Below are 25039 nucleotides of genomic sequence, written 5' to 3' on the forward strand. Positions count from 1 at the left end.
TAGTGAGGCAAAACTGGTCTGATGACCAGTTAAAATGCCAGTGGGAACAGATTGATCAATCATAGTTATTGAGCGCTTACTGTGTGCGGGGCACTGTACTAAGCACTTGGGAGAGTACCATATAACACAGTTGGACACGTTCCCTACCCACAACAAGCTTACAGTCTTTTTTATTATTATTATTGTATTTAAGCACTTACTATGTGCCAGGCACTGTATTAAGCTCTGGGGTAGGTACAAGATAATTGGGTTGGACACAGTCCCTGTCCCCACATAGGGCTCATAGACTTAATCCCCATTTTTACAGTGGAGGAAACTGAGGCTCAGTGAAGTGACTTGCCCAAGGTCACACAGCAGACAAGTGACAGAGCCAGGACTAGAACCTAGGTCCTCGAACTCCTAGGCCCGTGTGCTTTCCACTAGGCCATGCTGCTTCTCTAGAGGGACTTTGAGATGCGCACCAAATTTATGACGCCACCCTCAGATCTGCAGGCAATGAAAAATCTTAGTCCTCCCTGATCTTTTGGGGATTTCTCACTATCCTTCTGTCTGGCCGAGTGACAAATCCTAATCCCAAAGCTTGGTAATGAGGAAATTTAGGAACATCAACAACTAACCGTACCTTGACTGTGCCAGAAAATTCTGGGCACGTAAATATGGTAGACGGCAGAGAAAGCACGTTCCGGTGGACATCACCGCAGTGACCGCACCATGGGACGTGAGAGCGTGATGAATTGCCGCTTGAACCCGGGCTGTCACCGGTATGTCCGTCCACCCTGGAGTTGTTTAGCGACGTTATGCGGCTGGTTCAGTTGCGGCACCTGGCACAAAGCAACCTCACGGCTATTTGTCGGGCAGACCCGAGGCCTTCCAGAGCGTTCATGCTTAGGCTGTGGTATTTCATAGCTCAGCTCTGAGGTGTTTACATGATACCCAGATACCCATTCTCGGGGTTCAGGTAGGCAACACCACATAGTCACAGTTTAAATGAACGAAACTTCTGCCTCATCACTCCATCCGGAGCTCATCCAAGCCCTGTCTCAGCCACGTGGGGTAACTCTGAGGCTGGAGGTCGGTCGGCCCCAGCTTGGATTGAGCTTCTAAAAATAATAATAATGACGGTATTAAGCGCTTACTATGTGCCAGACACTATATTAAGCGCTGGGGTGGATACAAGCAAATTGGGTTGAACACAGTCCCTGTTCCACATGGGGCTCACAGTCTTAATCCTCATTTTACAGATGAGGGGACTGAGGCACAGAGAAGCGAAGTGACTTGCCTGAGGTCACACAGTGGACAAGCGATTGTGCCGAGATTAGAACCCAAGCCCTGACTCCCAAGCCTATGCTCTCTCCGCTAGGCCACGCCGTCTCCCAAAGTAGGGGCTGGAAAGTTGTGCTGATTGAGGCCTTCTGTCATGGGCTTGCTCCGCTCCCTGCCGCCGAACAATTTTACTAACAGGCGGGACCACTTTAACTTTTGGGCCAACTGGGAAATTGCCCGGTACCACTGTCCATCTGAAACCTCGGCCCAGTTTGAGGCCGTCTAGAGGCCCGCTACGGCCAATTTGACAGAATTTCCTCACTCTTCCCTGATCCACAGCCCCTGGTTGGCTTGAGTGATCATACAGGCCCCCGGACTCCAGCGCAGGTGGGAGGGATGAACTTGGATTTAGAGGGGTTTCTGTTGCCTAGGCCCCACCCCAGCATTAAACTAGCATTTTCAACGTTTCTTCTGGGCACGGTCCTCATGCTAATGGGGTTTCAATTTTAAATGATTTCTCCAACTCAGGGAAGTAACTATTTACCCTGATACTGGAGAGGTATGGGGTGGAGATGAGCGGAGAGGAGACTAGGACAAGAAAAACAACTAAATTATGTCTAGGGTTCAACCTGACTCCTTGGGATTTTTTGTTTTTTTTTCCCCCTTCGTGGTTCTTTGGTGACTGCAAGTCTCGGGAGGAGAGAGTTTGGGTGAGAAACTTGTGAAGGACCCAGGGAACTGGTCATCTGGTCATTTTTGATAGAGTGATGGTGCGGCCGTAATTCTCATGGGAAATTCCAAGATCATTCAATCTTGGGTCACGGTTTCTACCAAATCCTTTTTCCTGTTGCATAATTGTGCCTTTAGAGAGCTTCTGGCTTTCATTGCTGTATTGAGAAATACTGTTTTCTTTCCAAAGCCAAGCTTCCTTTTGGTGGAGACTTTTCCTGAGCTTAAGAACATAAGGCCATTCCCAGTGCTGTACTCTGTGGCAACAGGATTCTCAGCGGAACCGTGCGCTGCTGACCTTCCTTGGTCATGATGCAGAAGCAGTGTGGCCTAGTGGATAGGGCACGGGCCTGGAGGTCAGAAGGATCTGGATATTAATGCCGGCTCTGCCCCTTGTCTGCTGTGTGACCTTGGGCAAGTTACTTCACTTCTCTGGGCCTCAGTCACCTCATCTGTAAAATGGGGATGAAAATTGTGAGCCAGCCTTATGTGGGACAGGGACTGTATCCTGATTAACTTGTATCTACCCCAGTGCTTAGTACAGTGCTTGGCACATAGTAAGTGCTTAACAAATACCACAGTTGTTGTTGTTATTACTATCCACCCCAGTGCTTAGAACAGTGCCTGGCATATAGTAAGCACTTAACAAATACCACTAAAAAAAAGAAAGAGTCTGGGTTTTCCGGGGAAGGGCACGTGGCTGGGGCCAGGCCAAAAGTGGGACGGTAGGAATCCAGATGAATGTCGGCTCCCCGGGCTTCTTTGTAGAGCCCGATACCAGTTGGGGATGAATCCCTTTGGATCTGAATTGGGATCGATCTAGGCTGAGGCTAGCCTGAGAGCTGTTCCCATTGGAACGTCTCCAGCTGATCCCCAGGGCCGAGGACATCGGAATAGTTCAAATGTACCATCTTAACCACAGTCCTCCCTGCTTCTAGAACCAGCCCATTTCACAACCCCCTCGGACAAGGCAGCTGTTTGCATAACATGCCTATCGATGAGGAATGGAGGCAGCATGGCCTGGGAATCAGGAGACCTGGGTTCTTGGATCTGTACCCTTTTAGTACTTGATATTTGCCCTACCCACAGCCCCTGTGTACATATTTATAGTGTATATTGTCTTTCTCGCTCTCTAGACCGTCAGCTGTTTGTGGACAGGGAACATATCCACCCACTCTGCTGTATTGCACTCTCCCAAGTACTTAGTATAGTGCTCTGCATATTGTAAGCTCTAAATAGATACCGTTGATTGGTTGTAATCCTGGCTCTGCCACTTGCCTACTTGGGCAAGTCACCTGCTCTGTGCCTCAGTTTCCTCAACTGTAAAATGGGATTTCAGTCCTACTCCCTTCTATTTAGACTGTGAGCCCCAATTGCCATCCCAATTCAGATCCAAAGGGATTCATCCACGACTGGTATCGGGCTTCTTTGTGAATCCCGGGGGCAGCCGAGATTCATTTGGATTCCTACCGTCCCACTTTCGGCCTGGCCCCAGAGGCAGACAGAGACAGAGGCTGTGCCCAACCTGATTACCTTGCATATGCCCCAGCTCTTAGAGCAGTGCTTGGCACATAGTATGGGCTAAACAAGTACAATAATAATAATAACAATATCAGCCAAAGCTAAGCCAAAGCAGAGGGAAAAATTGGAGCAGGGGATGGGTAAGGGGAACAGAGGAGAGAAGAAAGCCCATGAGGAAAGGAGCTTAGGCTCTCTGGCTCCTGCCTTTGGAAATGAAGACCAGCCGGATTCCAGCTGACCTCATGGGATTCAGCTAAGTGAGTTTTAGCAACATTTTGGGGGAATTGGCATAAACTAAAAAAAGCACAAGATATGGGAAAGTGTATGTTTATTCTCAGATTTGCTTTATTTCATTTGGGCCTCTTTTGGTGTACCTACTCTAACAAATGTTCGTTGCTTCTGTAGAGCCAAGCAAGCAGCATGGCCTAGTGGATAGAGCACAGGCCTGGGAGTCAGAAGGTCATGGGTTCTAATCCTGACTCTGCCTGTTGTCTGCTGTGTGACCTTGGACAAGTCACTTCACTTTTCATCTGTAAAATGGGGATTAAGACCTTGAGCCCCACGTGGGACGGGGACTGTGTCCAATCCAGTTTGCTTGTATCCACCCCAGCGCTTAGTAGAGTGCCTGGTACATAGTAAGCGCTTAACAAATACCATCATCACCATCATTATTATTATTATTATTACTAGAGTCTCTATCAAAAATATAAGGAAGCTAGTAGGCTATGAGACCACAGTAACACAGAGAGACCGACTAGTCAGTAGGATTTTTCTCCTCATTGTAGCTGCTGGCCCCACCGGATAAAGGACTGGTTTGCCGAACCCCAAAAGTTCCTTGTGCCTTTGAGAGGACTAAATCTCTCATCAGTGATAATGATAATGGTTATGGCATTTAAGTACTGGGATAGATAATCGGGTTGGACCCAGTCCCTTGCCCGGGTGGGGCTTCCAGCCTAAGCAGAAGGGAATCCCCATTTTACAGATGAGGAAACGGAGGCACAGAGAAGTGAAGTGGTTTGCCCAAGGTCACACAGCAGACCAGTGGCAGAGCTGGGATTAGAACCCAGGTCCTGTGACTCAGGCCCAGCTCTTTCCTCTAGGCCACGCTGCTTCTCGGTAGAGATAGTAATGGCAGTGCTTGTATAGGCGTATGCGTGGCCAGCTGATTTTTTTCCTTTTTAGCATGGGGACAAGCAGCGGGCTTGTGGGGTGGGAGGGGGCTAAAGAAGCGTTCATTAGCCACCTGGCCCCCTCCACTTCCCTGTAGTCCCACCTCTTCTCTCACCCAGCTCTCCCCTACCCAGTTTCCATGTGTCCTTTGACTCGATCTTCTCTGGCTCCTTTCTCCTCCACGCCGTATCTCTCTTGTGCCTCTGACTACCCTAACTCCCGCCTCTCCTATGCTCTGGGTTCTTCGGTTCTAGTCTCCCCAGCCTCGCCTCTCCCACATTCCAGTTCCCCTAGGTACCTGGCTCCCATTGCCCTGACCCACCTGGACCTTGACATTTTTCCCCCTGCATCACCGCTTGTCTGCTGCGTGACCTGGGGAAAGTCACTTCACTTCTCTGTGCCTCAGTTACATCATCTGTAAAATGGGGATCGAGCGTATGAGGCCCACATGGGACAGGGACGGTATTCAACTAGATTTGCTGGTATCCACCTTAGCGCCTAGCACAGTGCCTGGCTCGTGGTAAGCGTTTAACAAATGCCACTAATAATAGTAATAAAATAATTGCCAGGAAGAGGAGGCCATGAGCAAAGGCGGGGGGGCTTGTGCAGGAGGGAGGTGGTAGGTAATGAGACTCTCGCCCTTACTCTCAAGGGGCTCGCTTAGTCAGTTCCTGCATGCGTGTAAGAGAGTGGCGATTGGGCAACCAAGATATCAGGGGAGAAGTTAGCCTTGTGCAGGGAAGGAGGAGCCTGGGGCCTCAAGGAAACAAAGGAGTAAAACTAGGACACTCAGAAGACTAAGAGCCTGAAGGAGGTCTTTGAGAAATGCTGAGAAAGGGGAAAGGCAGCTGGAGTGGCCAGTGACTTTATTGACTTTGGTGATTAAGACTTTTCTTGTTTGAAACTCTGCAAGGTGTGACCAACAAAACTGGTGATCCAGGTCTTCAGGAACACAACCTGGTCTGCCCTGGTTCTCAGAAAGCAAAGTGTGCCAAATGAGTCACCCGTACTCCCCACAGACAGCCTACCTCAATTGGCCTCACCAGCCAAGTTTTGAAGACCCTGGGCCTCCCCTCCATGAAGTAAGCATTTCGTCACTTGGAGAGGGGCTTTCCAAAGTGTGCTCACCAAGTGAGGAACATGTGAGCTAGAAAGCTGCACCTTAGGCTTCAGGATTTTGGGTCGGTGCTTGGGGCTACGATGAGGGGAATTCCCTCTGTGGCTCCCACTATCAATCAATTGATCAGTGGTATTTATTGAGTGCTTCCCGTGTCCAGACCACTGTCCTAAGTGCTGGGGAGAGCACATTGCAGCAGAGGTGGTAGAAACTGCAGATAGGGGAAGCGGCAGAGTATACGCATATGAACGTAAGTGCTGTGGGGCTGGAGATTGGGTCCCTTCTGCGAGGCGATGCAGAAGGGAGGGCAAACAAGATGGGGAAAGGAGAGGTTAATCGGGGAAGGCTTCCTGGAAGAAAGATGAACTTAGTAGGGCTTTGAAGATGGGGAGAGTGGTGGTCTATCAGATACATCACTGGGGAGGAAGAGGCAGTCACGCCCCTCCTAGCTGACTGTTTCAGTAGAAAACTTTTAGCCATCATTCCCCGGGGGGCAAGCCTGAAGCCCAGTGATTCTTCATAGTATTTGGTCTGTGGTCTGATTTGGCCTAGTGGATAGAGCACGCGCCTGGGAGTCAGAAGGTCATGGGTTCTAATTCCGGCCCCGCCACTTGTCCGCTGTGTGACCTTGGGCAAGTCGCTTCTTCTCTGGGCCTCAGTTACATTATCTGTAAAATGGGGAATTGAGATTGTGAGCCCCACACGGGTCAGGGACTGTATCCACCCCAGTGCCGGTTCCTGGCACATTGTAAGTGCTTAACAAATACCATAATTATTACTATTATTATTATTACTAAGTGCTTGGGAGAGTCCAGTAGAAGTAAAATACACACTCCCTGCCCTCGAGAAGCTTACGATCTAATGGGGAAATCAAGCAGACACAAGCAGCGTATACACAAACATGAACAAGAGGGGAAAATGTTGTTATTGTAGTTATAGGCAGTTTTTGTAGTCTCAGCAACCCGGGGTCCAACCATGCCCAGGTGATTCCCAGCAAACCACTAAATAGGGGAGAGAGCTGTAGGAGACCAGGGAGTTGTCCAAACCTGTCGGAACCCAACTAATAATAATAATAATAATAATAATAATAATAATAATGGCATTTATTAAGCACTTACTATGTGCAGAGCACTGTTCTAAGCGCTGGGGGGGATACAAGGTGATCAAGTTGTCCCACGTTGGGGCTCACAGTCTTAATCCTCATTTTACAGATGAGGTAAATGAGGCTCAGAGAAGTTAAGTGACTTGCCCAAGGTCACACAGCAGACATGTGGCGGAGCAGGATTCGAACCCATGACCTCTGACTCCAAAGCCCGTGCTCTTTCAAGTCAGTTTGGTGCCGGTTGACTTGCCTATCAGACCCTCTGTTACCAAGGCTGGCCTTTGGCCTACCCTCCCTTTCCCCCTACAAAGCCTAATGCCGACTTTGCTGGGGAGAATGTTCTGGTTTAGTGTCTGGCTGGCTTAGGACAATATCTCACTTCTGGATCCCTAAAGCCACTCAATTGACCATGCTACATATACAGCCTCACCAGGTGAAGGTAGCCAATATGTAAAATGGACAGAACTGTTGGAGAGCCTTGAAAGCAATGGTGAGGAGTTTCTGCTTAGTACAGCGCCTGGCACATAGTAAGTGTTTTAAGGCATACCATTAGAAAACCAAAATGGAACAAACAGACTCTTAACAGGATGTTGGAAGTTCAGGGTAAAGTATTATTATTATTATTATATTTATTAAACACAGTTCTAAGCCCTGGAATTGATACAAGTTTATCAGGTTGGACACAGTCCCCATCTCACATGGGGCTCATGGCCTAAGTAGGAGAGAGAACAGGTATCCCTATTTAATATTCATGCATTCAGCCGTATCTGTTGAGCACTTACTGTGTGCAGAGCACTGTACTAAGCACTTGGAAAGTACAGTTCGGCAACATATAGAGACAGTCCCTACCCAACAACAGGCTTACAGTCTAGAAGGGGGAGACAGACAGCAAAACAAGCAGACAGGTGTCAATACCATCACGATAAATAGAATTATAGATATATGCACACTATTTAATAGTTGAGGGAACTGAAGCACAAAGAAGCAAAATGCCTTGCCCAAGGTCACACAGCAGGAAAGTGGTGCAGCTGGGTTTAGGACCCAGATCCTCTGACTCCCAAGCCCTGAGATTCGAGGTAGGGGATTTATTTTGCTTCGAGTTAATTCCCCCAACGTAGCTCAGAGGCTGCACAGAAGGCACTGGTGAAGGAGAAAAGAGGAAGCCAGTTTAATAGTAGGTTTTCCCCCTCCAAGTGAGGGAAACCAGCCAGCCTAGCCCAGACACTCAGTCCTGAGGACTTGAGAACCCGTGTGTAACAGAGGAGCTGCTTCAGCTATTTCTGATGATTCCTTTTTACTGGAGTAAACGAGAAACCTCCTTCATGTGAAACCCAGATTTGTGTAGAGCAGACATTGCTGACAAGTCTGTTTCTCAAACCTAGTATCACTCTGTCAGCAGGTCCTTAATGTGGGACACTTTCCAGAGAGGTTGGAGTATTTATTAAGCTCTTATGTGCCAAGCACAGTGTTAAGGCTCTTTTGTGCTAAGCACAGTGTTAAGCCCTGGGGTAGATACAAAGTTATGAGATCAGACACAGCCCCTGTCCCACTTGGAGCTCACCATCTAAGAAGAAGGGAAAGCAGGTGTCCTAACCCCACTTTACAGACAACGAAACTGAGGCTCAGAAAGGTTAAGTGACTTGCCCGGGGTTGGTCACACAGCGGGCCAGAGGTGGACCTGTTTCCTGACTCCCAGCCCTATGCTTTTTCCACTGGGTCCCACTGTGGGAGGGAAGGGAAAGTGGCCCTCAATTTTTAGACCTGCAAGAGGCCCCAAGAAGCCCTGAAATCACACACGAGGGGGGATTCTCTCAACCAGCACCCGACCAGGAAGCGCCCAGGCCCACAGCCCTCAGTTTTGGGAGGTTTTGGGAAGTACTGGGATGGATTTGGGATCGAGCTGGGCCTGGACACCTGGAGAATCATTGCAGAGTCAGCCCGAGTCTGGGATCTCCAAACAGAATTTTTCTTGGCTCCAGTAAGATTCCTGGCCATTCTGAAACCCATGGACAGAAGTAATACTCTGAGCCCCGCGAAATGGGGCAAACCCAGGGTGGTCCCGAGGGACCCTGAGACCTCCTTGAAGTTTGGGGAGGCCCCACACCCCAGACCTATGTCAGTTTGAAGGGCCAATGAGAGACTCCTGAAGTCCAACAATGTTTCAGTCAGTTGTATTTACTGAGCACTTACTGTGTGCAGGGCACTGTACTAAGCACTTGGGAGAGTACAATATCACAGAGTTGGTAGAATGTATCTGTGGTAATAATAATAATGATGGTATTAAGCATTTACTATGTACCAAAGCACCGTGCTAAGTGCTGGAGTAGATACAATGCATTCAGATCCGACGCAGTCCCTGTCCCTCATGGGGCTCACAATCTAAATGGTAGCGGGAGGTGGTAGCATTCCTGTTTTACAGATGAGGAAACTGAGGCTCAGGGAGGTCAAGTGACTTTTCCGAGGTCCCACTGCCGGCCAGTAGCAGAGCCCCTGGGACTAGAACTAGAGTCTCCCAGCTCCCTGTCCCCGAGGCTCGAAATGGCAAATCCAGCTGAACTTCTAGCCTGCCACTCCAGCACTAGCCCAGTTGTCCTCATAAAGGCCAGGTTGTCCCCAGTTGTCCCCAGTGGCTGCCTGCTGGGTGGGGGATGGAAGAAGCAGAAGGCCCTTTGCACTTCAACGTTGAACAGACAGAAAACATGTCCTGACTCCTGGAAGCCCCAGTGAGATCAATCAATGATATTTATTGAGCGCTCACTGTGTGCAGAACACCGTACTAAGCGTTTGGGAGAGTACAATATAATAGAGTTGGTATACCCATCCCCTGCCCACAAGGAGCATACAGTCTAGAGGGGGAGACAGACATGAATATAAATAAATTACGGAGATGAACATAAGTGTGTGTCTGAGAGAGGGTGAGTAAAGGCTGCAAATCCTAGTGGAAGGGTAATGCAAAAAGGAGTGGGAGAAGAGGAAATAAGGGCTTAGGGAAAGCCTGTTGGAGGAGATGTGTATTTAATAAGGCTTTGAAGGTGGGGTGGGTTATCGTCCATTGGATGTGAAGCGGGAAGGAGTGCCGGGCCGGAGGCGGGACGTGGGCGAGGGGTCAGTGGTGAGACAGATGAGATTGAGGTACAGTGAATAGGTTGGCATTAGGGGAGCAAAGTGTGCGAGCTGGCTTGTAGTAAGTCAGGGAGAAGAGGTTGGAGGGGACAGGGTGATTGAGTGCTTTAAAGCCGCTGGGAAGGAGTTTCGGTTTGTTGCAGAGGTGGATGGGCAACCGCCGGAGGTTCTTGAGTGGGGAAAAATAGACTGAACGGTTTTGTAGCAGCGTGGCTCAGTGGAAAGAGCATGGGCTCGGGAGTCAGAGGTCATGAGTTCTAATCCCGGCTCCACCACTTGTCATTTTGTAAGTCAACTTCACTGGGCTTCAGTTACCTCATCTGAAAAATGGGGATTAAGACTGTGAGCCCCATGTTGGACAACCTAATTACCTGTATCCTCCCCCCGCCCAGTGCTTGGCACATAGTAAGCACTTAAGAAATAGCATTCTTCTTCTTATTATTGTAGGAAAATGAGCTGGGCAGCAGAGTGAAGGAGGGACTGGAGTGGGGAGAGACAGGAGGCAGGGAGGTCAGCAAGGAGGCTGATGCAGTCGTCAAGACGGGATAGGATAAATGCTTGGATTAACGTGGTAGCTGTTTGGCTGGAGAGGAATGGGTGGATTTTAGTCATGGTGTGGTGATGTCAAGAAGCACTGTGGAAGACAGAAGGACCAGGGTTCTAATCCCGACACCCACTTGTCTCCTGTTTGGCCTTGTGCAAATCCCTTAACTTCTCTGGGCCTCAGCTGCCTCATCTTTACAGTGGGGATTAGGACTGTGAGCCCCAGGTGGACATGGACTGACCAGGACTGTGGAACCTGAGGAGAAGTAGCATGGCTCAGTGGAAAGAGCACAGGCTTGGGAGTCAGAGGTCATGGGTTCTAATCCCGGCTCCGCCACTTGTCAGCTGTTTGACTTTGGGTAAGTCACTTCTCTGGGCCTCAATTCCCTCATCTTTAAAATGGGGATTAAGACTCTGAGCCCCATGTGGGACAACCGGATTACCTTGTATCCCTCCCTCAGCGCTTAGAACAGTGCTTGGCACATAGTAAGCGTTTAACAAATGCCATCATTATTATTATTATTAGCTTATATCTACCCCCGTGCTTAGTACAGTGCCTGGCACATAGTAGGTGCTTAACAAATACCAGAAAAAAAGAGAGACCAAGCTCTTTGTTGAATTGACAGGTTTTGGTGACAGATTGAATACGTGGGTTGAATGAGAGAGATGAATGAGATTAACGCGTCAGTTTCCTTAAGATTGCCGCACACAGGAGGATCAGTCAGGGCAAGATCCTGGGAGTTTGGCCTTTGTGAGGCTCTGTAGCATGGTTATTGTCTCCAGGGCGGGCTGGCTTCCTTAGGTTCGCACAGCGGCTGGGGAAACCCCTCTTCCTTTTGACAGCAGTCTTGTGGCAATCGCTGTTTTCTGAGAAAGGTTTGTGGGCTTTTTTTTTCCCCTCCCTTGGAAGTGAAAGATTTTGACGAACTTGCCTGCCTCTGTGACGGACTTGTTTGCTTGCCATTTCCTGTGGGGGTTTCCTGGTCAGCAGGAACAAAGGAGTTGGGAAAGCAGTGAAGTATCTGAAGTTGACACATCTGTGAAAAGCCTGTAAGAAGGAAGGAAGGAAGGACGGAACTGCATCCGGTAGAACAGCGAGTGAAAGATGAGTGGAAAGAACAGTTCCTCTGCTCACGTCACCCAGGCATAGTCCAGGAGAGAGGAGAACTGGGACCCAGCAATTTCATTCCAAGGTCCTCAGAATCTGAGCTTTTCCAGAGAAAAAGGATATCCCAGTCTGCTCAATGATAAAACAGCTAAGGACTAGCAGGGTCAGGGCTGGGTCTCCGATTTTTCCCATTCTAATGCCTCCATCTTAATATGGAAATCTAAGCAGGACCTTATTATGGACAAGGCCTCAAAAGCAAATTGTTTACTCTGTCCATGTCTTGGATTCCCCGTCTGTCAAGTGGACCACCGAGCAGTGAAGTCAAGACACTGGGAATCAGAGATAATTGAGTTCAAATCCTGGCCGTGTCTCTAAATCTCTGGATCAGATTTTGGGGAACTGAAAGTGGGGCTGAAGTGGCAAGAGAGACATAAAGGCGCCAACAAGGGTCAGGGGCGAGAGAGAAAGTTGAAGGGACAGAGAAAGAAAAAGACAGAAAGAGAAAAGAGGGACAGAGAGAGGGGTGTCAGAGAAAGGAAGGGATGGAGGAAAAGAAGGGGACAGGGAGGGATAAAGAGAGAGAACAGGCGGGGATGGGCCTACGTCCTACTCCTGGCCTGGAATGCCCTCCCTCTACACATCCACCAAGCTAGCTCTCTTCCTCCCTTCGAAGCCCTACTGAGAGCTCACCTCCTCCAGGTGGCCTTCCTAGACTGAGCCCCCTTTTTCCTCTCCTCCTTCCCATCGCCCCCTGCCCTACCGCCTTCCCCTCCCCACAGCGCTTTTATATATTTGTACCTATTAATTACTCTATTTTACTTGTACATATTTACTACTCTATTATTGATGTGCATATAGAGAAGCAGCGTGGCTCAGTGGAAAGAGCATGGGCTTTGGAGTCAGAGGTCATGGGTTCAAGTCCCAGCTCAGCCACTTGTCAGCTGTGTGACTTTGGGCAAGCCACTTAACTTCTCTGTGCCTGTTACCTCGACTGTAGAATGGGGATGAAGACTGTGAGCCCCTTGTGGGACAACCTTATCACCTTGTAACCTCCCCAGTGCTTAGAACAGTGCTTTGCACATAGTAAATGCTTAGTACAGTGCTCTGCACACAGTAAGCGCTCAATAAATACGATTGAATGAATAATAAATGCCATTAGTATTATTATTATATAGCTATAATTCTGTTTATTCTGATGGTTTTGACACTTGTCTACATGTTTTGTTTTGTTGTCTGTCTCTCCCTTCTAGACTGTGAGCCCATTGTTGGGTAGGGACCGTCTCTATATGTTGCCAACTTGTACTTCCCAAGCACTTAGTACAGTGCTTTGCACACAGTAAGCGCTCAATAAATGCAATTGAATGAATGAATCTGGATAGCAGGAGGCAGCAAACACACAGATACAGGCACTGCTCCTGTAACATGATAGTTGTGTTCCCGTGAACTCCAAAAATCATGTTGTCAACAGTTGTTTCAGTAAGAAATAAAGGGTTAAGAGGAAGATAATTTGCGAACCACTGAAATAGGACATGACTTCTAGCCACAGAGTGAAATTAAAGGTGTGGAAGACAAAGAAGCTTTAGAACAAGCTTTATCAATCTAAAAATTGAAATGAAGTATTGTGTTTCACTTGTTCCTCTGACACTTAGGGATCATTTTGCATTGCTTCAGAATGAGTTTCGAGTAAACAGTGAATTTTAAATAGTGGTATTTAGTTCTCTTTGCAATATTAATGATGGACTGGTAACAGGATCGCCACCACAGATCCTGTCCTACTGTTCCTTCTTCAATTGTCCCATCTTTTCCAACAGTATCTCAAGTGGAGCTCTCCTGCCTCCTCTCAAAATCCACCCTCTCCACCTGCAGCTCCAACCCCATCCCATCGCACCTTATCAAAGTGCTTGCCCCCTCCCTGACCGCCATCTTCAACAGTTCACTCTCCAGTGGCTTCTTCCCCACTGCTTTCAAATATGCTCATGTCTCCCCTGTCCTAAAAAAAATCCTCCCTTGACCCCACGACTCCCTCCAGTTATCACCCCATCTCTCTCCTACCATTCCTCTCCAAACTCGATGAGCAAGTTGTCTACACCCCACGGTCTCCACTTCCTCTCCTCCAATTCTCTCCTTGACCCCCTCCAATCTAGCTTCTGTCCCCTTCACTCCACAGAAACGGCCCTCTCACAGGTCACCAATGATCTCCTTCTTGCCAAATCCAGTGGCCTCTACCCCATCCCAATCCTCCTCATCCTCTCAGCTGCTTTCGGCACTGTCGATGACCCCCTTCTCCTGGAACCATTATCCGGACTTGGCTTCTCTGACACTGTCCTCTTCTGGTTCTCCTCCTATCTCTTTGGCTGCTCCTTCTCAGTCTCTTTCTGGAGCTCCTCCTCTGCCTCCCACCACTTAAAGGCAGAAGTCCTCAAGGTTCAGTTCTGGGTCTCCCTCTATTCTCCATCTATGCCCACTCTCTTGGAGAACCTATTCGCTCCCATTTCCTCAACTACCGTCTCTAGGCAGATGATTTCCAAATCTACATCTCCAGCCCTGATCTCTCTCCTCCTCTGCAGCCTCGGGTTTCCTCCTGCCTTCAGACATCTCTACTTGGATCTCGTCTATCTTGCCTCCAGCCTCTTGCCCGTGTTCTGCCTCTGGTGTGGAATGCTCTCCCTCTTCATATCTGACAGATGATCACGTTCCCCATCTTCAAAGTCATATTAAAAGTGCATCTCCTCCAGGAGGCCTTCCTACTAAGCCCTCATTTCCTCTTCTCCCACTCCATTGTGCTTCACCCTTGCACTTGGATTTGCACCTTTTATTCACCCCCTCAACACCCTAGCACTTATGTATATATCCATAATTTATTTATATTAATAATTATGGTTTTTGTTAAGCCCTTCCTACATGGCAAGCACTGTTCTAAACACTGGAATAGATACAAAGTTTGTGTTGTCCCACGTGGAACTCACAGTCTTAATCCCCATTTTACAGATGCGGTAACTGAGGCGCAGAGAAAGCGTGGCTCAGTGGAAAGAGCCCGGGCTTTGGAGTCAGAGGTCATGGGTTCAAATCCCAGCTCCGTCAATTGTCAGCTGTGTGACTTTGGGCAAGTCACTTCACTTCTCTGGGCCTCAGTTACCTCATCTGTAAAATGGGGATTAAGACTGTGAGCCCCCCGTGGGAAAACCTGATCACCTTGTAACCTTCCCAGTGCTTAGAACAGTGCTTTGCACATAGCGCTTAATAAATGCCATTATTATTATTATTATTAAGTGACTTGCCCAGAGTCACACAGCAGACAAGTGGCAGAGCCGGGATTAGAACCCACATCCTCTGACTCCCAAACCTGTGGTGTTGCCACTAGGCCATTCTGCTTCTCTGTACTAATATCTGTCTCCCCCTCTAGACTGTAAGCTCGTCGTGGGCAGGGGATGTGCCTACCGACTTTGATATATTGTACTCTCCCAAGTGTTTAGTACAGCGCTCTGCACACTTTAAGTGCTCAAGAAATATGATCGATTCATTCAATCGTATTTCTTGAGCGCTTACTGTGTGCAGAGCACTGTACTAAGTGCTTGGAAAGTACAGTTCAGCAACAGATAGAGACAGTCCCTACCCAATAACGGGCTCACAGTCTAGAAGTGGAAGACAGACAACAAAACGAGTAGACAGACATAACGCCATTCTTGTAATAAATACATTCAACCTGGGGGCCAGAGGAAAGACCCAACCCCTAACTGGGAAGGGCTGGGGGCTAGAGACAGGCTCAGGAGAGACTGTTCCCCCTCCCTCACTGGGGAGGGGGGGTGCAGATGAGTAAAATGTCAGTACAATGTTCAGTTTTCACATCCTCTTTACAAAATGGATGAAGACTCTCGGTTCTCGCACCCCAGGCCGGGGTGCAGGGCCTTAGGAGGCTGGGGACCTGAAGGGCCAACCGTCCGAGGGAGGAGACAAGTCCACCACGTGATTGTCCATCACCTTGCTGGAACCACCGTCTGGCCCAGGAGCCGGAGAGCGAACGAGGAGGTGTTGACCCCCAGCCTGGCACGACTCTGTTCGCTACAGAATTTGCCCGCCTCAACCCTTCCCCTGCTCTTTGCATAGTTCCAAGCAGAGGGTGTCTGCTCTTCCCCAAACAACCTTATGATGCATTACCCCTCTCCCATCTGTCAGCACCCTATCCCCACCCCACCAGGAAGGGCAGGGGAGACTCGGGCCAGGAACACGGAATGTGGCCACCTTCCCTTAGCCCCTAATCGTGGCTGGGGGTGGGGTGTGGGGAGGAAGACAGTGGTTGCCTGGTGCTGGAGGGTGGAACTGGGGAAGGGGCTGGGGGTGTGGGAAAGGCAAAAGACTCCTCTCTCATATTCAGTCAGTCACTAAGTCCTGCCAGTTCAGCCTTTTCACCATCACTAAAGTCCTTCTTCTCTTCTCCATCCAAACTGCTACCCCAGTAATCCAAGCACTTATCCTATCCAGCCTTGATTACTGCATCACCTTCCTTGCTGACCTGCCTCCTGTCTCTCCCCGCTCCAGTCCGTACTTCACTCTGCTTCCCAGATCCTTTGTCTGTGAAACCATTCAGTCATGTTTTCACACTCTTCAAGAACCTCCAGTGGTTGCCCATCCTCCTCTGCATCAAACAGCAACTCCTCATCATTGGCTTTAAAGCAGTCAATCACCCTGCCCCCTCCTTCCTCACCTCTTTTCTCCTACTACAGTCCAGCTCACTCATTTCCCTCCTCCAGTGCCAACGTACTCATTGTACCTTGATCTCATCTATCTTGCCGCCGATTTCTCGCCCACATCCTGACTCTGGCTGGAACGCCCTCCCTTTTCTTATCTCAGTCCCTCGGTGAACTCATTCGCTCCCACGGCTTCAACTATCATCTCTATGCTGATGACACCCAAATCTACCTCTCTGCCCCTGCTCTCTCTCTCTCCCTCCCTCCAGGCTCGTATCTCCTCCTGCCTTCAGGACATCTCCATCTGGATGTCTGCCTGCCATCTAAAACTCAACATGTCCAAGACTGAGCTCCTTATCTTCCCTCCCAAACCCTGCTCTCTCCCTGACTTTCCCGTCACTGTAGGTGGCACTGCCATCCTTCCCGTCTCACAAGCCCGCGACCTTGGTGTCATCTTCGACTCTGCTCTCTCATTCACCCCACACATCCAATCCATCACCAAAACCTGCCGATCTCACCTCCGCAACATCGCCAAGATCCACCCTTTCCTCTCCAACCAAACCGCTACCTTGCTGGTTCAGTCTCTTATCCTATCCTGACTGGATTACTGCATCGGCCTCCTTTCTGATCTCCCATCCTCCTGTCTCTCCCCGCTTCAGTCTATACTTCACTCTGCTGCCCGGGTTATCTTTGTATAGAAACGCTCTGGGCATGTCACTCCCCTCCTCAAATATCTCCAGTGGTTGCCTGTCAACCTTCAAATCAAGCAAAAACTCCTCACTCTCGGCTTCAAGGCTCTCCATCACCTCACCCCCTCCTACCTCACCCCACTTCTCTCCTTCTACAGCCCAGCCCACACACTCCGCTCCTCTGCCGCTAACCACCTCACTGTGCCTCGTTCTCGCCTGTCCTGCTGTCGACCCCTGGCCCACGTCCTTCCTCTGGCCTGGAATGCCCTCCCTCCACACATGCACCAAGCTAGCTCTCTTCCTCCCTTCAGGACCATGCTGGGAGCTCACCTCCTCTAGGAGGCCTTCCCTGACTGAGCCCCCCTTTTTCCTCTCCTCCTCCTTCTCCCTCCCTCCCCATTGCCCCCCCCGCCCTACCCCCTTCCCCTCCCCACATCACTTGTATATATTTGTACATATTTATTACTCTATTTTATTTGTACATATTTACTATATTTACTTTATTAATGATGTGTATATAGCTGTAACTCTATTCTGATGGTATTGACACCTGTCTACCTGTTTTGTTGTCTGTCTCCCCCTTCTAGACTGTGAGCCTGTTGTTGGGTAGGGACCGTCTCTCTATTTTGCCGATTTGTACTTCCCAAGCACTTAGTACAGTGCTCTGCACACAGTAAGCACTCAATAAATACGATCGAATGAATATCTGACAGATAATTACCCTCCCCACCTTCAAAGGTTTGTTGAAGGCCCAGCTCCTCCAAGAGGTCTTCCCTAAGCCCTCATTTCCTCTTTTCCCACTCCCTTCTGCATCGCCCTGACTTTGCTCCCTTTATTCATCCTAGCCCCACAGCACTTAGAGCTGTAATTTACTTATTTATATTAATGTCTGTCTCCCCTTCTGAACTGGAAGCTCGTTGTGAGCGGAGAATATGTCTGTGATATGTGTTGTACTCTCCCAAGCACTTAGAATACAGTACCCCTGCACAAGAGTAGGCGTTCGGTAAATGTGATTGATTGGTATGAGCAAGTGTGAGAATCCAGCTCAGAAAGCTGGGGAGACCATTGCTTTCATTGCCTCTGTGGAATGGGTATCTGTGCGTGGAGACAACATGTAGGCATACCCAGACACACAGACCACCCCCCCACCCACCATACACATACATATGTAGATACACACGTACAGATATATATATATTTTTTTTTTATGGCATTTGTTAAGTGCTTACTATGTGCAAAGCACTGTTCTAAGCACTGGGGGGGATGCAAGGTGATCAGGTTGTCCCACGTGGGGCTCACAGTCATCATCCCCATTTTACAGATGAGGGAACTGAGGCTCAGAGAAGTTAAGTGACTTGCCCAAAGTCACACAGCAGACATGTGGCAGAGCCGGGATTCGAACCCCTGACCTCAGACTCCAAAGCCCGTGCTCTTTCCACTGAGCCACGCTGCTTCTCTCAGACTGAAACCTGGCTCCACCACTTGTCTGCTGTGTGACCCCGGGCAGGTCCCTTCACTTCTCTGTGCCTCGGTTACCTCATCTGTAAAATGGGGGTTGAGGCTGTGAGCTCTACGTGGGACAGGGACTGTGCCCCACCCGATTTGCTTGTCTCCACCCCAGCGCTTAGTACAGTGCCTGGCCCATAGTGAGCACTTAACAGACACCACAGTGGTTGTCCTTTGATTTTAAGGCAGCGCTACACAGACGCTGGTCAGGTCTTGCTGGCGGGAAGACTGTAAGCATGTTGTGAGCAGGGAATGTGTCTGTCTATTGTTATAGTGTACTTTCCCAAGCATTTAGTACAGTGCTCTGCGCACAGTAAGCACCCAGTAAATATGATTGACCGACTGACTGTGAATCTCCGCAGTTTCCACTATCCAGAGCCTGTCGGCGGGGCTCCTCCAGCCATGCTCTGCATAAGGACGGTGGGAACCCCCTGCCGCTGCTCCCCAGGCCTTGCCAGTGTGGTTCCTTGCTGCCGCCATCCGGGTTCTGCCAACTGGAGGTAGCAGGGACCAGGTGGCAAGGGGGTCTGGATGTCAGCAGCCCCCCGGGAATTTACGCCAGGGACTGTGTCCAACCCGATTTGCTTGTATCCACCCCGGTGCTTAGTACAGTGCCCGGCACATGGTAAGCACTAAACAAATGCTACAATTATTATTGTCATTATTCTAGGCCGGTGATGGAGCTTTGGCGTGACCACTGGTGTTTTACCAGCTGAACTGGAAATTCCCATCCCTGCCAGCCATAGTCATGATCATCATCATCAATCGTATTTATTGAGCGCTTACTATGTGCAGAGCACTGTACTAAGCGCTTGGGAAGTACAAATTGGCAACATATAGAGACGGTCCCTACCCAACAGTGGGCTCACAGTCTAAAAGCCACAGTCACAGTCATGATGGCAGTAGTTGTTATGGCACTTATTTACTGAATGCAATCCGAAAACTTTACTCAGCCCTTGGGAGATACATCAGAAGCAGAACATGGTGCTTACGCTCCATGTTAAAAGGTCTCCCCCTTTTAGACTGTGAGCCCACTGTTGGGTAGGGACTGTCTCTATATGTTGCCAACTTGTACTTCCCAGATGCTTAGTACAGTGCTCTGCACACAGTAAGCGCTCAATAAATATGATTGATTGATTGATTACGTTAACTGGGGAAGTAGACATAGAAATATGAATATGTATATATGCACAGGTGCTGAGGATGAACCGAAATAAGTATAGAAATGCTAGCGGGGACTTGAGGGTTGATAAGATTTGGGGTTCTGATAAGTCAAGGAAGGAGAAGCAGCATTGCCTAGTGGTTAGAGCACAGGCCCGGGAGTCAGAAAGACCCCGGTTCTAATCCTGGCTCCGCCACTTGTCTGCTGTGTGACTGTGGGCAAGTCACTTCACTTCTCTGATCCTCAGTTAACTCGTGTAAAATAATAATAATGATGGTATTTGTTGAGTGCTTACTAGGTGCCGAGCACTGTTCTAAAATGGGGATTAAGAGTGTGTTTCTTCCCCAGTGCTGAGTACAGTGCTTGGCACATAATAAATGCTTAACAAATACCCTAATTTTGTTTTTTTTTTTAGGGTTTAGTCATTTTTATAAAGCACCCTTCGAATGACGGTCTTTAGGACTTTGAGTGATGCTCAGAGCCTGTGGAGTTGCAAGAGGAGAAGCATATTCTGCTGCTCGGGTCCAGGTCCCTAGTTGCATTGTCCAATGTGGCTGTGTTAGTATAAATTAGACAGAACTGACCTCACTACGCATCCCTGATTCCCCCTCACTGGTGACGGCGGCTGGATCAGCTCTGACAATACTAGCCCTGCCAGCGTAAAAGGCGTTTTAGGATCCCAATGAACTCTCTGGGCAACCAAGTCTGCTAATAAATTTCCAGGATCTGGATCTACCAATGGTGCTAAATTCTTTCGTAAGGCCTATGAAAATGGTTCTCCTGAATCTGCCAGGCTGCAGAAATCCAACCATCTCTGGCTTCCCCCACTTCATGGGGTTTCTGGCCTTTCTCTCCATGGTCCCCAAATTCCCTCTCTGGTACCCCTAGGTATCTTCAGTCGTCTAGATGGTACAGTCACTGTGGGTGGGGAATGCATCTACCAACTCTGTTGTACTTCTAAGTGTTTAGTACAGTGCTTTGTACTCGGTACCTCTGGCCTGAAATGCCCTCCCTCATCAAATCCTACAGAAAATCACTCCCCCTGCCCTCCCCAGAGCCTTATTGAAGGCACACCTCCTCCAAGAGGCCTTTCCTGACTGAGCCCTCCTTTCCTCTTCTCCCACTCCCTTTTGTGTCACCCTGACTTGCTCCCTTTACGCACCCCCCACCCAGCCCCGCAGCACTTGTGTACCTACCTATAATTTTTTTGTTTATATTAATGTCTGTCTGCTCTGCTAGACTGTAACTTTGTGGGCAGGGAACGTGTCTTTATTATATTGTACTCTCTCAAGTGCTTATTACAGTGCTCTGCGCAGAGTAAGCACCTAATAAATATGATGGAATGAATAATAATAATGATGGTATTTGTTAAATGCTTATGTATTAATAATGTTTATTACTAATATAGTTAGTAATATTTATTACTTTATTTATTTTACTTGTACATATTTGCTACTCTATTTTATTAATGATGTGCATTATAGCTATAATTCTATTTATTCTGACAGTTTTGACACCTGTCTACTTGTTTTGTTTTGTGGTCCGTCTCCCCCTTCTAGACTGTGAGCCCGTTGTTGGGTAGGGATCTCTATATGTTGCCGACTTGTCCTTCCCAAGCACTTAGTACAGTGCTCTGCCCACAGTAAGCACTCAATAAATAGGATTGAATGAATGAATGAAATGCTTATTATGTGTCAAGCACTGTTCTAAGTGCTGGGGCAGATACAAGCTAATCAGATTGGACACAGTCCCTGTCCCACAGGGGGCTCACAGTCTTACTTCCCGTTTTACAGATGAGGTAACTGGGGCCCAGAGAAGTGAAGTGACTTGCCCAAGGTCACACAGCAGACAAGTGGCTGAGCTGGGATTAGAACTCAGATCCTTCTGACTCAGATCCACGCCGCTGACAAATACCTTTGACGATTATCACTCCTCCCCCCTTCTCTGTTGTTAGATTCACATGTCGCGCCCAAGCAACTTCTGGTGGGACATGGGAGGGAATACAGTCCACCCACACTTCTGAAATTCCAACCAGCCTGGGGTGTGCGTGATCCAATTAGGGCATGCACTCGGCAGACGGGCATTGGAGAGACCCGCTTGCCTCCTCAGGGTCATCTCAAGCCCCACTGTTGGCCTGGGCTCCTCCCTGCAGCCTTGGGGCTGTGCCAGACCCGGCCGCTTCCTAGTCTCCGGGGCCTTCGGCTCTCAACTCTCCCCTCATGACTCCACGAGGGGCAACTGTAGGACAACGGACACAGGAAGGAAACAGATCAGTCTGGAGACCGGATTCCCATTCTTAGCTCCATTACTGAGGTACCGTGAGCCCAGTGGCTCACTTAATCAGTGTGCAGAGCACTGTATTAAGCACTTGGGAGAGTCCAATAGAAGACAGTTGGTAGACAGGATCCCTGCCCACAAGGAGCTTACAATCTCCAGGAAGCCCTTCTCAAGGCTTCTGGTTCCTTTGTAAAATAAGGACCAGGCCATTTATGGGTTTCTAAAATATTCTAGGTGAAGGATGTTATCAGACTGTAAAGGACCATCTCATTTCAGATGTAATAATAATGATGGTATTTATTAAGCGCTTACTATGTGCAAAGCACTGTTCTAAGCGCTGGATATGTAACTGTTACTGAGCGGTAAAGGTTAAATGCCATTTGAATAACAAAGAACACCTTCTTTCCCCCTTTTTTTTCCAGGGAGAGCAATTCCTGAAACTGCCAGCGACCCTCAAACCTTCCCGAATTCAACCAAACCTGGGAGATGGTCTTTATCTCCTGCGAGAAATGGAGAGAAAAGCCTGGGAAATGGAACGGAGCCCTGCTCAGATCCTGCCTTCCCCAACTCAGGTATTTCCAACAAGGACCAATTAACCAAGCCCCAGCCTAGGTCCTCTCTTTGTTCTGGAATGTAGGTTTTCCAAAGCACCTTACCTATATGAAATAAATGCGATCAGTTCCCTCCGGGCATCCAAACGAAAACCAAGCGACTTCTTCCTCCTGCCAGGGCTCTGGTTCACTGCCTTGAGCTGGCTATGGGGGATTGTGGTAAGAGCCCCGTGAATATCTAGAGGTGAAGGGTTGGGGAGGGGAGAGGTGGCAAGTGAGGCATTCGGACTCTGGTTTTCTCCTGGAGGACTGAAAAGCCTGCAGCGACTAGTGAGTACATGGACATAGGAGAAAGTTACCTTTCTCTGAAGCGGGCTCCCTAGGGGAAGGGGCTCTCTCTGCCTCACTCTAGACTCCTGAACTGGTCCCATCCACTCATTTCTGCTTTCAGAGTCAGTGCTAAATGGAGCCTCCGAGAACTATTGCCACCTGCCTCCCCCTGGAGAAGACCTCTTTCATTCACTTAGGACAAATCCTCCTCTTTCATCTGACCTCAAGGTAAAATCCTCTCTGCTGGCCATTAAAATCCTACGTCAGGGAATCTTTCACAAGGCCTGTACCATCTCCTCATGGTAATCCACCCCTGTCCACAGACCAGGGGAAACAGGGCACGGGGATCTTGGATCTGGAGGACCAGTGGACCACAAGTTTTGGCCAGAGTTGGGCTTTCTCTCAAATATATCCCCAAGTCTGACCCACAAGAATACAGGTGCAGCTTCACCTAAGGTGATCAGACATCCTCCATGGGGCAAGACAATCACATTTTGGGGGAGTTCATCCTGCCACCCAAAAGGCTTGAAGTGGGATCTTTAGGGCTCTGCCCTCAGCCTGGGTGGTGGGAGGTTACTGTTGCTCCCAAGAAGAGGAAACAGAGGAGGAAGAGGTGTTGCCCCATTCTTCCTCCTCCCTGCCATTCTCGGCCTCCAGCTGCTTCTGCTGCCACTTTTGCCAGAGGGTGGCATTGGTACTGGCTGAAGCCAGTTGGCACCAGTTGAACCAGTTGGCAGAGAGTCGTGGCAGTGGCATATTGAGTGGCCCCAGCCCTCTCCCTCTTTTTCTCCTTCCCTATCTTGTCTTCTCTCCCTCTCCTTGTCCCTCCTTTTTCTGTCTTTCCTCCCCCTTTTTATGGTATTTATTAAGCGCTTACTGTGTGCTGGGCACTGTACTATGTGCTGGAGGAGATATGAGATAATCAGGTGGGACACCGTCCGTCTACCTTTATTCTGGACCATCAAGTCTAATCATAGTAATGTAGTATTTGCTACTTCTTATGCTGCTCCCTCTCTTTCCTTTTCTCCTTCTCTACCCCACTCCCATCCCTCCACCCTCTGTCCCACCCTGAACCTCAAAATGACCAGTCATTTTGGTGCCACACTAAACTTTACATCTTTTGACCTAAGTCATCAATCACTAATCGTTCCACCATGGTGCTTCACCTGGAGACTTCTTTGCCATTGGTAGGTGATTATAATCAATTTGGCTAATGCTTGTTGTTGCCATAAATGAGTGAAGACCAGAGTAAGCTGAGAAATAAAAATAAAGAATATTGCCCTGCATTGAAGTAGCCTTGTTGAGAGATCCCAGTGACATCTGTAGGCAAGCTACTTCCTTCCTCTTGCTTCAATATCCTACTCTTTATGATGGGAATAATCATTGGGCCCTATCTCTTCCCAAGGCGTTGGAGAGAAGAATACTTTTGAGGTATCACGGTGCTGAGTGTTTGGAAATGGTTGGGAAAAACAAGGGGTTTTATGAGATTTACAGTCCCTCTAGACTGAAAGCTCATTATGGCAGGGAATGTATGCTAATTCTATTGTACTCTCCCAAACACTTAGTACACTGCTCTGCATATACTAAGTGCTCACTAAGTACCATTGATTGATGATAAACTTTTTTCTTTGAAATGACAGAGCTATGCGCTTCCCAGACCTCAGCAAGAAACACTCCTGGACCTCAATAGTGTGAGTCTTTGTTGGAATGACGGGCAAGTGTCAGAGGCTACCAACAATTTCAGTGAAGAGAATAAAATCTCTGAAGGGAATTTTGCTGACATTTACAAAGGTCAAAGAAACAATGCAGTGTATGTCTTCAAGAAGCTCAAAGAGGCAAGTAGTTGTCGTGATTCACTGTTTCTAGCTGACTTTCCAACACCCAATAGGATAATCTCAATTAAGTGGCAAAGGCAAACACTATCAATCTGGGCAAATGGTAGTATTTCCTGAGGAAATATTGTATGTGAATGCATTTTTTTCACTTATACAACAGGGAGGTGAAGGAGGGTATGTTGGAATGAATTCAATTTGTGACAGATTGGATTTTAATCTGTTTTTTTGTTTTCATTACTGTTTACAACAGACAGAATGCACAAGTCAAAAACTGATACAGAGATTTTTCCACACCGAAGTACTAATCTGCTGTCGGTAAGCATCCAAT

General features: G+C 48.5%; 1 protein-coding gene across 1 annotated transcript in view; it reads left to right on the plus strand.

Moving 5' to 3' along the window:
• The window catches only part of IRAK2 (interleukin 1 receptor associated kinase 2), a 46714-nt gene that overhangs the window by 5967 nt on the left and 15708 nt on the right, over positions 1-25039 (plus strand). The window contains exons 3-6 of the mRNA XM_038739849.1: positions 22418-22567; positions 22998-23104; positions 24517-24711; positions 24962-25026. Of these exons, the coding sequence (XP_038595777.1) occupies positions 22418-22567; positions 22998-23104; positions 24517-24711; positions 24962-25026 (517 nt within the window). The remainder of the gene's footprint in view (positions 1-22417; positions 22568-22997; positions 23105-24516; positions 24712-24961; positions 25027-25039) is intronic.

This window comes from Tachyglossus aculeatus, chromosome X1, assembly GCF_015852505.1.
Source record: "Tachyglossus aculeatus isolate mTacAcu1 chromosome X1, mTacAcu1.pri, whole genome shotgun sequence".
NCBI classification, from domain to species: Eukaryota; Metazoa; Chordata; class Mammalia; order Monotremata; family Tachyglossidae; genus Tachyglossus; species Tachyglossus aculeatus.